Source organism: Ailuropoda melanoleuca, chromosome 9 (genome assembly GCF_002007445.2).
Source record: "Ailuropoda melanoleuca isolate Jingjing chromosome 9, ASM200744v2, whole genome shotgun sequence".
NCBI classification, from domain to species: Eukaryota; Metazoa; Chordata; class Mammalia; order Carnivora; family Ursidae; genus Ailuropoda; species Ailuropoda melanoleuca.
This window is the reverse complement of record NC_048226.1, coordinates 40,286,804-40,299,621: the sequence shown is the minus strand read 5'-3', so window position 1 is coordinate 40,299,621 and position 12,818 is coordinate 40,286,804. Positions and strand designations below refer to the sequence as shown.

The 12,818-nt window shown below is 36.0% G+C and overlaps 1 protein-coding gene and 1 non-coding gene across 6 annotated transcripts in view; both read left to right on the top strand.

Annotated features, from left to right (window-relative positions):
• The window catches only part of PPP1R42 (protein phosphatase 1 regulatory subunit 42), a 46,617-nt gene that overhangs the window by 4,600 nt on the left and 29,199 nt on the right, over positions 1-12,818 (top strand). For 3 of the 5 annotated variants that reach the window (XM_034668859.1, XM_002916387.4, XM_019796542.2), the window contains exons 2-5: positions 1,356-1,572; positions 4,571-4,737; positions 5,831-5,969; positions 9,252-9,368. In XM_034668859.1, the coding sequence (XP_034524750.1) occupies positions 1,444-1,572; positions 4,571-4,737; positions 5,831-5,969; positions 9,252-9,368 (552 nt within the window). In that variant the 5' untranslated portion in view covers positions 1,356-1,443. The remainder of the gene's footprint in view (positions 1-1,355; positions 1,573-4,570; positions 4,738-5,830; positions 5,970-9,251; positions 9,369-12,818) is intronic. The other 2 variants (XM_034668861.1, XM_034668860.1) reach the window with 1 other exon arrangement.
• Positions 578-707, top strand: LOC117803898. Its single transcript, XR_004628019.1, has one exon. It is a non-coding gene; the product is annotated as a small nucleolar RNA SNORA51 (small nucleolar RNA).

Here is a 12,818-nt window from a genome sequence, read left to right as displayed (position 1 = left end):
TATTGTGGGCATTTATATAATATAGCCTGGGTAGCTATATGTCAATGTAGGAAAATGCAAATTGGAATCCATCTTCTACTAAATTCATTTTTCCTCCAAAGTATTGATTTCATGGCCAGAATATGATGCAAATTGAAGGGTTTTGTTGGTGAAATTCCAGATACATGAGAATAATAATGCTTAATTTTAAACTATACTTTAAAAAATATAGTAAATTTTACAAAACTGGGATATTTATCACTTGAATAGCTATACTTCCTGGATGATTGAAAAAATGGGTTACTTTAAACTTATGGACCACATTTGGATCTCTTACATAAAGCAATATTTTATTAATTAATTTTATTAATAGTATGTTCCCCTTATTTAATAGCCCTAATGTATTCCAGGTGAAACAGTGAATAGTATTCAGCTTATCTGTGAACAAAACAATAAAATAACGTGATAGCAAGCATTCGTTGACCTATGTACCAGGCACCATGCAGAATATTCTATACATGATTATCTTATGTAATCTTCACAATATCCTTGGAAGTAGGTACCATTATTCTAATTGTATAAGAAACAGAGGTAACGTAGCCCCCTGGTGCTTACCACAGGCTGTGTTCTTACATGGACTGTACAGAAAGAGGAAGCAGAGTAAACCCACCAAAAACATCTCAGCCCAGGCCCATTGCCTGGTCTGTACTGTGAGTGGGGGGATACGGGGGGAAAAAACAAACTGATATACCGTGCCCAAGATTGCCTGACCAGGGGGCAATGGAGCCAAAATCTGAACCCAGGCAGTCTGGACTGAAAAATACTGTCTTATGTTGCCTCTTTGTGGATTACAGTTGTAGTAACATAACAAAATTTCAAGGCCAGCTCCATGTTCAAGTGTTTTGCACTGTTGTCCTTTGTACAAACTCAAGGTTTTTACATGATGTGCTCTGTTTTGAGGGTTTAGAAAATATGATCGCCATGGGTACTATGGAAAAAGGAGCCAGATGACTACTGCCTTGAGTAGTTGGAGACAAATCTCTGGGCCTTAGTTTCTTCACATGAGAACATGAGATGATATTTCTTGAGAGGAAAAAAAATCCTTTAAAAGATGCCCACAGTAACAACTCAGTACTAGGGAGAGGAAAAGATTTAAAAGTAGAAGTGAATGAGCACTGTATATTTAATTAATTTTGGTGTTTTAAATCTTTTTATAAAAAGAATTAAGTCTATAAACTTAGAAAATACCTAAGTGCCTTTAAAAATGTCTCTGAAGTAGCTTATCAAATAGTTTTATAGAAGAAAATTTAAAAGTCAAAATAATTTTTCCTAAATTACCATGTATATAATACTCCTTTTCTTTCTTTCATTTTTAGAAAGTTGGGCATAAAACAATGCCTTGACCTGCTTTTGACATGGTATCAGAGCCGAGCTACTGCTGAGAGTTTGATTTATAGAGAAATCATGGTTCGACTAACCTTGGATCTAATTGCCAAAAATAGCAATCTTAAACCCCGAAAAGAAGAAACCACTTCACAATACCTGAAGAAAATAACTCATATAAATTTTTCAGACAAAAATATAGATGTAATTGTAAGAATTCTGAAATTATTTCCTATTTTTACATAATTAACAATGTAAAGTTTAAAAATTGATATCAGAAAATACATTCTTATTAACTATACTTTGATCATACTTATTAACTGTATTTTGATTAGTAAATTGTATTTTCATTTTAATTTCCTGCTTTTGATGTTAAAATTATTAAACTAGGGCTCTATAAAATATACCATCATGATTGTTAAATATACGTGCTAAATGTATATGTCCCTCTGAAATATTCTATAATGTAGCAAACTAGATATGAAAGTGTATGTTGGAAAATAATTTCAAAGATGATACTTTTGTATAATTCCAGATCCTTGGAATATGAGTTTTTTTTTAACAAGACAGCAAGAATTAACTATGCAAATACCATATTTCAAAACTTAAACAGTGAAATCTTTTTCACTCATAATTTAACTGGTTATATAAATGGAGGTTATACTATAATTTATATCAGACAAGATTATGTTTGCTTGGATACACTCTTGACACTATATGTTCTCTGTGTTAAGCTAATTCTTGGCTTTAATTTGGGAAACTTTAAAAGGAGCAATAACCCTTTTAGGCGATTTGTATTGGTGTCCGTTGTCTACAATAAAATGTTAAAGACTATAGATAAGAGAAATTTCCTCAGAAATTTAAGGTACATGAGGGCAGGGATGATGTCTGTTTTGTTCACATCCCTCTAAATCCCCCATCCAACACAGTGCCTAACCCATATTAAGTGCTTAGTAAATGTTTATCAAAATGAGTAAAAAAAATACCAAAGCCTCAGGCACAACTGTCAATTAAGATAACTTTTTTTGCAGAGACTCTACTAAGTTCCTATTCTGTATTTCTTTCCACTTTTTTTTTTAATTCTATTTTATTTTATTTGTCAGAGAGAGCACGAGCGAAAGCAGGGGGAGCAGCTGGCAGAGGGAGAAGCAGGCTTCCTGCTGAGCAAGGACATGTGGGACTCAATCCCAGGATCATGACACTTAACTGACTAAAGGCAGACACTTAACCGACTAAGCCACCTAGGAGTCCCTTCTTTCCATTTTCTTAGTGATTCTTCTCCCCATGAATCCAATTGCCCAGAAAACTCTCTATCTCATTATAGCATTACAGACTTGCCTTCTGCAGAGAGCCTGTTTTGTCCCCTCACAAACAGTGCTCCTTTGGTTTAGATATCTTTTTTAGGAGGAAAGCAAACTAGTTACAGTTAACCCTAGAACAATACAGGGGTTAGGGACACCAACACCCCCACACTCCCCAACATCCTACCACCCAACACAACTGAAAATCCTTGTATAACTTTTGAGTCCCAAAAACTTAACAACTTAATGGTCTATTGTTTACCAGAAGTCTTGATAACATAAAGTCAATTAACACATATTCTGTATATATATTATATACTGTATTCTTACTATAAAGTAAGCTAGAGAAAAGAAAATGTTATTAAGAAAATCATAAGGAAGATAAAATACATTACACTATTGTACAGTATTTATCAAAAAATAATCCCTGTATAAGTGGACCCATGTAGTTCAAATCCATGTTGTTCAAGGGCCAACTATAATTCAGTTGGGCACCTGGGTGGCTGGGTGGCTCAGTTGGTTAAGTGTCCCACTCTTGATTTCAACTCAGGTCGTGATCTCAGGGCCCTGAGATTGGGCCCCACGTTAGGCTTTGCACTGGGCATGGAGCCTGCTTGGGATTCTCTCTGTCCTTCCCCCCCCCCCCATCGCACGCACATGCACCAGTGCTCTCTCACCAGAAAAAAAAAAATCACACTAAGATAAGAATACCTTGTAAACTTAAAATTCCCAAGATTTGATTATATTTTAAAAATATTGTTAATAAAACCTGACACTTTTCAGATTCAATTTTTTTTAAAATAATCTCTATGCCCAATGTGGGGCTTTAAACAACCCCAAGACCAAAAGTTTCAGGCTCCACAACTGAGCCAGCCAGGTACCCCAAGCTGGGGTACTTTGAGCATCACTTCACTTCACCTCTTGCTGAATTACTCTAGGTTGACTCTACCACTGCATAAGAAATGGCAGACTTTAAAAAATACCTTTAATTATTTTCTTATCTCAAAAGTAACTAGCATGCATTTCTATGAAATACACATAAAAAGAAACTGACATAATCCCATCATGCAGAGAAAACCACTATTAACGTGTAGGTGATGTCCTTCCAGTCTTTTTTCTAGGCATGTATTCATATAATTTTATGATAGTGGGTCATATTGAATGTACTATTTTCATTCTGAGATCTACAAAATATTACTAAAGAAACTAAAGGATATCTAATGGTTAAACAGTATTCCCTTCAAAAGCATTATCATAGTTTATTAATCTACTGCTCTTGACTATCTATATGACTTCCCATTTTCAGTATCACAAACTAGTTTACTTCTAATCCTACAGAAAGATTAAGACCTGATTTATAGGAGTGTCTGGGTGGCTCAGTCGGTTAAGTGTCTGCCTTCAGCTCAGGTCATGATCTCAGGGTTATGGGACTGAGCCCCACTTTGGGCTCCCCGCTCAGAGGGAGTCTACTTCTCCCTCTGCCTCCACCCCTACTCCCCCACCTCCGCTCATGCTCTCTCTCTTGCTCCCTCTTGCTCTCACTCTTTCTCTCTCAAATAAATAAAATCTTAAAAAAAAAAACCCTGATTTATAATGCTGAAGCAATAATTTGTTAAATGCTTCAACTTCTAGAGGAACCTAATTGCTTCCGAGGAAAACTGCTTGCCCTAGGAAAATCTTTCTTAACAAATCCAATTTTATTGATATAGTTACAGAATACTAAAGCCTAGAACTAATTTTACAATCATTCTAGACTTGTTTTGACTATGTTAAGAACAGAGAAATATTGTTCTTTTATATTAAACTTAAGGAAATTTGCAGAATGATTAAGTGAAAAACTTTCTTAAAAACAAACTTCTAAATTTTCAGGAGAAATTAAATATGACTTGTTTTTGTTTTCCTTTTAGGAAGACCTCTCTCCTTGCAAAAATCTTAGTGTTTTATATTTGTATGATAACCGTATTAGTCGAATGACTAACTTGAATTATGCTACAAATCTGACCCACTTATACCTACAGAACAACTGTATTTCATATATAGAGAACCTCAGGTCATTAAAGAAACTGGAAAAATTGTAAGTGCTTTTATTTTTAAGGAATGTAATCGTTTGTCATCATTACAGCAATATTTTTGCATGCAGGCCTCTCCATTACCTGCAGTTTTGTGAAACAGGCCTCAATTTTTATTCTCTTGTAGTATTATTAGTATAAAATAAACTGTTACACATGTAATACTTGGCAATTTGTTTCATTGGGCCTGATAAAGTTTTCTTTTGCAGGAGGGTGGGTTGTCTTAACCACTTATAAGGATACCTAAAGCATCCTTCAAGACTCAACTGGTGAAAAAAGTTTCCATGGAAACCAGATGAGCTTTCCTTTCCGAATCACACATCTCAAGGGGGCAGGGTCATAGAGTTGATATTGTTGATTTAGATTTGATTGTAAAAGGCATTTACTGCCTATAATGATTTTAATTCAACAACGATAACTGGTGTATTCAGTTTTCCCAGACTGGAAGAATTATCAGTGCCTCTCAAAAAGTGGGCCAAGAACCTCAGAATGCGAAGAAAGTGGGGTAGAAAATGCTAATTAAAGACGCAGATTGCTGGGTTCTGACCTAGATAGCCAAACAAGAATCTCTGGTGTTAGGCCCAAAAATTTTCCATTTTTAAGCCTAATACCCAGGGGGTGCCTAAGTGGCTCAGTTGGTTAAGTGTCTGCCTTCCGCTCAGGTCATGATCTCAGGGTCCTGGGATGGAGCCCTGTGTTGGTCTCCCTTCTCAGCAGGGAGTCTGTCTCTTCCTCTCCTCACACCTCCATGCTCTCTCTCACTCTGTCTCTCAAATAAATAAATAAAATCTTCAAAAAAAAAAAAAAACAATCCTGCTATGCAGATGATTCTTCACCCTAACATATAAAAGGAGTACCAGTAGATCATTTAATAAGGACTATTCCAATTCTCTCACTTTAAAAAAAAAAAAACTTATTTCTTAGACTAAAGTGTAAGAATCATATAAATAAACCTTTCACTGATTCATTACTAAGAATATTCCACATATTTCCACATACCTAATTTTCAGTCAGCTTAGTGATTGTTAATGTTTTTATCATGTTTACAGACCATGATGTTTTCAGAATGTATATTTAAAATTGTTTTATATTTTGCAGGTATCTGGGAGGCAATTATATTGCTGTCATAGAAGGTTTGGAAGGATTAGAAGGACTAAGAGAGCTTCATGTGGAGAGTCAGAGGCTTCCTCTTGGAGAAAAGCTTCTGTTTGATCCAAGAACTCTTCATTCTCTGGCAGTAAGGCCACATTTGAGTATTCTGACAAAGAATTTAGTTAATAACAGTTATAATGGAAAAGGAAGGTAGCAAAGGTATATTTGGATATTTGGACATTATATATACTCTGTATGTTTATATAGCCAATTGAGAATTTTTTAATTTAAATTCAATTAGCCATTAGATGTGGTGTTCAATAATTTATCAGTTGCATATAACACCCAGTGCTCATCACATCACGTGCCTCTTTAATGCCCATAATGCAATTACCCCACATCCCCACTCTCCTTCCCTCCAGCAACCCTCGGTTTGTTTCCTATAATTAAGAGTCTCTCATGGTTTTTCTGCTTCTCTGATGACTTCCCATTCAGTTTTCCCTCCCTTCCTCTATGATCCTCTGCACTGTTTTTTATACTCCACATATGAGTGAAACCATATGATAATTGTCTTTCTCTGACTGACTTATTTTGCTCAGTAATAATGCCCTCCAGATCCATCCACATCGATGTAAATGGAAGTATTTATCCTTTCCGATGGCTGAGTAATATTCCATTGTATATATATATCACATCTTTATCCATTCATCTGTCATTAGACATCTGGGCTCTTTTCACAGTTTGGCTATTGTGGACATTGCTGCTATGAGCATTGGGGTCACTACATTTGTATCTTTGGGGTAAATCCCTAGTAGTGCAATTGTTGGGTAGTAGGGTAGCTCTATTTTTAACTTCTTGAGGAAACTCCATACTATTTTCCAGAGTGGCTGCACCAGCTTGCATGCCCACCAACAGCGTAAGAGGGTTCCCCTTTCTCTGCATCCTCATCAACATTTGTTGTTTCCTGACTTGTTAATTTTAGCCACTCTGACTGGTGTGAGGTGGTATCTCAATGCGGTTTGGATTTGTTATTTCCCTAATGCCGAGTGATGTTGAGCACTTTTTTCATGTTTCTGTTGGCCATTTGTATGTCTTCTTTGGAGAAATGTCTTTTCAGGTCTTCTGCCCATTTCTTGATTGGATTATTTGGGGTTTGGGTGTTGAATTTGGGAAGTTCTTTATAGATCTTGGATACTAGCCCTTTATCTGATAAGACATTTGCAAATACCTTCTCCCATTCTGCAGGTTGCCTTTTAGTTTTGTTGACTCTTTTCTTTGCTGTGCAAAAGCTTCTTATCTTGATGAAGTCCCAATAGTTTATTACTGCTTTTGTTTCCCTTGCCTTTGAGACGTGTCTAGCAAGAAGTTGCTGCAGCCAAAGTCACACACGTTGCTGCCTGTGTTCCCCTTTAGGATCTTGATGGATTCCTGTCTCACATTTACGTCTTTCATTCCTTTTTGAGTCGATTCTTGTGTATGGTGTAAGAAAATCGTCCAGTTCATTCTTCTACATGTGGCTGTCCAATTTTCCCAGCACCATTTATTGAAAAGACTGTCCTTTTTCCATTGGATATTCTTTCCTGCTTTGTTGAAGATTAGTTGACCATAGAACTGAGGGTCTATTTCTGGGTTCTCTATTCTGTTCCATTGATCTATGTGTCTGTTTTTGTGCCAGTACCCATTACCGTCTTGATGATTCAGCTTTGTAATATAGCTTGAAGTTCAGGATTGGGATGCCACCAGCTTTGGTTTTCTTTTTCAACATTCCACTGGCTATTCAGGGTCTTTTCTGGTTCCAATCAGCTGAGAATTTATTTGAGGATTAAAACTAACTTTTCTCACGTAATTTCTTAGAGACTCAGCAGCTATAAAGTGGGAATAATAATGCCTGCCTTTATGGTACTAAAAGGATCAAAAGGATTGTGGAAAGGTTATGTAAATTATTAAGTTCTGATTCAGATGTCAATTCATTCATAATTTCAGCTTTGGTGATTATCATGATTCAAAATTTAAAATATTAGGAAAAAGCCTAAGGAAAGAGTAATGCACAGTTATTTGGCGAATTTTAAACAACCTAGAGAATCATGATGATGATAATTGTTTTCTCGCTGGATTCTAATTGATTGTAGGTTGCACTACATACAGCTCTGCCTCATCAGAAGCAGGTAGATCTGGGAGTACCAGATTTGATGCTCCAGCTGTGACCTGACACCCAGATACATTGTGAAGGTGTTACGATTAGTTGAGAACCCAGAGGGCGCAATGAAGGATTCTGCTAATTCTCAAAATGGGATTTGTTAGGATACGCTACCTTCAATTCTGGGGCAAGAGATGTAAAGGGAGCATGGTTGTGTGTTTATAGATTTCATTGGCTTTATTTTAGAGGGCCCAGAAACAGAGGGCAATAGAAGGTTTGTGAACCAAATTTATAAAAATTGAAAAATAGTCCTTTAAATTGGAAAAGAAAGAAGTGATCTGATTTCTGTCCTACCCTTTCCCTATCCTCCCCATAGAATCAACTGTGTATCCGCTCACCTCAACTGACCCAAATAAATTGATCCCTCTATGGGGATGGTCAGTTTTATTACAAACATCAGTACACGCATTTTTGCTTGCTGAATTTTTGCAAAGATCCAAACAGATTCCAAAATTCTAAATATAAGGCATAATTTTTTAAGTTGTATTTAAATTCTTAAAAAGTATCAAGAAGTATTTCCTCTAAAGGTTGGCTATATGGATGTCTTGGTGGGTAGAGTCAACCTTGGTAGAGATTATTAGGCTATAGATTTTAAGATGGCTTTGGTTTAGTGTTGCTCTGTTGTGTATTTATGTCCTCACTAATAGCTGATGTTGATACTGCTTGTTAATTAGCTAATTATTATTTTAAGTGCCTTCTGAACATATGGATTGTCAAGAGAAAACTATAGAGAGAGATAAAGTTAAAAATTAAACCAGATAACCTTTTAGTCACTTTTCCTATTTAGAAAAACAGACAAAAACTATTTCTTCTATGTAAGTACAAATCTTAGTGGCATTTAACACAAAATGATAATTTGCTTAAACTGAAATAAGCATTTTTCTACAGTGTTATCATTTGTTTGTTGGGGCATCTTTTTTCTTTCTTTGCTGCTTGATTCCTGGCTTCTTTTTTCTATAAATTTCTTTTATATTCTAGAAGAGGAAATCAGACTTATGAAGGAAGTTTAGACAAAAATAATAAGTCATATCACAATTACTAAAGACCTTAAAGTTATGTCTGAAAAAATTTGGCATAAAAACAAAATCTCCATGGCTTTTAATTTTCTTGCCTGAAGAGCAAAACAGCCTGAACTGATAAATCTTAAATTTTTCACAGATTAAGATTTCTGGTTCCTATATACAGCATTTAATTAGACTATTTACTAATGCTAATTTATTTTGCTTACAGAAATCCCTCTCTATATTGAATATCAGCAATAATAATATTGATGACATAAGAGACCTAGAAATGCTGGAGAATCTTAATCAGCTCATAGCAGTTGACAACCAACTTCTGCATGTGAAGGTAGTGTAAAGAAAAAATAATTTTAAAGTATTTATATGAAATTGTGATTAAAAAATTATTACTTTAAAAACTATTCTGGATTAACTCTAAAACTACCATATGAATCTCTACTTCTTACTGTATTTATTTGCATAAATCTGCCCTCTTACTTGGTTTTCTCTTCCATACCCCAATGTCTTCACCCCTCACCAACAGTAAGAGGATTTTCTGAGAAGGAAATATATGCTTTTTCTCTCTGTATTACTTTTCCGTCAAATGTTTCCCTCTAAAGACTAGATTTCTTACCACTTAACTCTGATCTCCCAATGAATGAATTTCTAATAACTGTGATTAGACCTGAACTCTCTCCTGGCTGCTCCTCCTTGGGCAAGTATATGGATCTTGAACTTATTCTAATTCGCACTAGCTATATTCATGGCATGTTATGTCATACCATACCATATTCATTCAATTATTTATTCATTCAAATATGTACTAAACACCTACATGTCTGTCAGACACTGTACTAATCTATGTAGATCAGAGGAAGAAAGGATGCAGTCCTGTGGCTCAAAAAACCCATAGTCAACAGCTAACAGGACTACAATGTGATTCTGTTTTCATAAGTATTGTGGTAGCACTAACTCAGTCTGGGGCTAGGGAAGGCTTCCTGGAAATAGTCATCTGTAAGCTGAGCCACTGCCATGACCTCATAGTTTCTGGTATGGCAATGGGGTGGGCTGTAGTATAATTTCTTTACCTGGAGCCACAGGAGCAATGAAGGGCTTCTTTCCCCCATAAACAGAGCTCTTGTTTTCAAAACTACTTCCAGACAGCTATCCACTGACTTTAAAAAATGTTTCCCCTGACTTGTTTCCAAATTCAGATCTATTACCTAGCTAGTCCCATAACTACTATAAGCAGTAGATAATTATGAAAATATTACATGTATTATACTACAAATGAACTGCCCAAAATGCCCAAAATGCTACTGAACAATCAGGATGGATGTTTAAAATAAAAAGACCAATAAGGAAGCATGACTCAATTAATTGTTGCAATTTACAACATGAAGGATGTAAGAAGTTCGTGGGATAAATTCTGCATTTAAAAAGATTTTAAGTTTTAGACTGCTCTTCTAGATTTTTGCCCCACTGGGCATTTTGTATTCATCAGAATTATTTAATTTTCCTATGATTTTGCAGTATTTGTATGAATAATATGATTTTGAGATAGATCGACAGCCTTATATGAAATACACTATACATGTATATGATCCTAATCAAAGTGACAGAGCCTGAAGTCTAAGTTTTTGTCAAGTAGAGAAGACTTGTGCTGTGTGTAACATTCTTTATACACCACATGGAAAACAGGAACAGAGCAGCCAAGCACAGAAGCTCACTTTTCCTGGGGAGAGAAAAGTGGAGAATTCCAGTCTCCCAAATTGGCATCAATCTTAAGTGCAGTATAAGTATTTTTCCAAAGTGTTTTTGTAAGCCAGGTTCTACACACAATTCTTGGTAATGAGTGGTGAATATACTTTAAATGATCTGATTAGTTGTTAATTATAATAATTACCAAAATTCATTTCAGTTATTGCCATTATTCTTAAAGCCTTATCCTATTATGCTTTTTTTAAATGATTTTATTTATTTATTTATTTATTTATTTATTTATTTAGAGAGAGAGAACAAGAGCACAAGTGAGAGGGAGGAGGGGCAGAGGAAGAGGGAGAGAGAGAAGCTCAAGCAGATAGCATGGAGCCCAATGTGGGGCTCGATCTTACAACCCTGAGCTAAAATCAAGGTTTGGATGCTTAACGAACTGAGCCACCCAGTAGCCCCCCTGTTATGCTTTTAAATCTGAAAATAAAATGAAAGTTTGATAACAAGACAAAAATGCTAGCCTCCCAAAGGATGTTTGATAATGGGACAAAAATGCTAGCCTCCCAAAGGAAGTTTTTCTGAATGACATTAAGACCAAGCTATTTCACCTACAGTGATTCTTAGGCTATGTTAATAACGCATAATCAGGATAAATGTGTAATCAAAATAAATACTTTCATTACTATTGATTATTCAGCCTAATGATAAAGTCTAAATAACCAAACTCTTATTTTTTAAGATTGAACTCAATGTTACCTCCTCTGTGTTGTTTTTCCTGAACCCATCCCCATCAAGTTAATCTATTAAAAATATTTATGATATTTTATATGCCAGGCACTGCTTCAGGTGTTCAGAAAACATGTTCTAGACACTGGGGATACCATGATCAAGACAGACACAGGGTCTCTACTCTCAAGTAGCTTACATTAAAATGAGACAGGGGAGGCAACAGTCAGAAAATAAATAAGCACAGAAGAAAAGGGCTATGAAGAAATTAAATAGGATGACATAATGTAAAAGGGGTCAGTTGATATTTTAAAACAGATTATCAAAAAAGACCTCTGAGGAAATGACATTTATGCTGAGATCTGAAGAATGATAAAGAACAAATCTGTGCAAAGAGCTAAGAAAAGAACATGCCAAGCATAGAGAACAGCAAATGTAAAGATTCTGAGTATCCTAGGAACCAAAAAGAGACCAGTTTACTGTGATAGGGGCCCCAGTGTCTAGCTGGGTCTCTAACACATTTTTTTTTTAAAGATTTTATTTATTTGACAGAGATAGAGACAGCCAGCAAGAGAGGGAACACAAGCAGGGGTAGTGGGAGAGGAAGAAGCAGGCTCATAGTGGAGGAGCCTGATGTGGGGCTCGATCCCATAACACCGGGATCACGCCCTGAGCTGAAGGCAGACGCCTAACCGCTGTGCCACCCAGGCGCCCCTCTAACACATTTTAAGTACTCAATAATTGTTGAATGAATGAAGAGGCAACAGTTAAACATGAGATTATGATAGGGGCCAGATCATAAAGATCTTTTAGGTCATAGTCATGAGTTTGACTTTATTCTAAATACAATAGAAAGTCACTAAAAGGATTACAGTTTTAGAAGATTATCAGCTATGTGAAGAATGGGTTGCAAGGGGGCGCCTGGGTGGCTCAGGAGCCCCACATCAGGCTCCTTGCTGAGTGGGGAGCCTGCTTCTCCCCCTGCTCATGCTTTCTCTCTCACTTGCTCATGCTCTCTCTCAAATAGATAAATAAAATCTTAAAAAATATATATATATATTTTTTTAAAGAATGGGTTGCAAGAATAACAGCAAAGAGATCAGCTGGGAGACTACTGCAGAGGTTAAGAAAAGATGGTTGCTTGGAGATGAAAAGGAATGGATGGACTGGAGGTATATTTTTTAATCAAACCTATGGAACTTGTTGAGTAGGCTGCACAAGAATAAAGGAAAGAGAAGAATCAAGGACAAATCCTTGTTTTTTGTGTGAGGATGTGGGGAGACTGGTAGCTTTTATAAGTTGGGAAATACAAAGGAAGGAATAAAATAATTCCTTCTATTGAAATACCTGTTGGACTCTG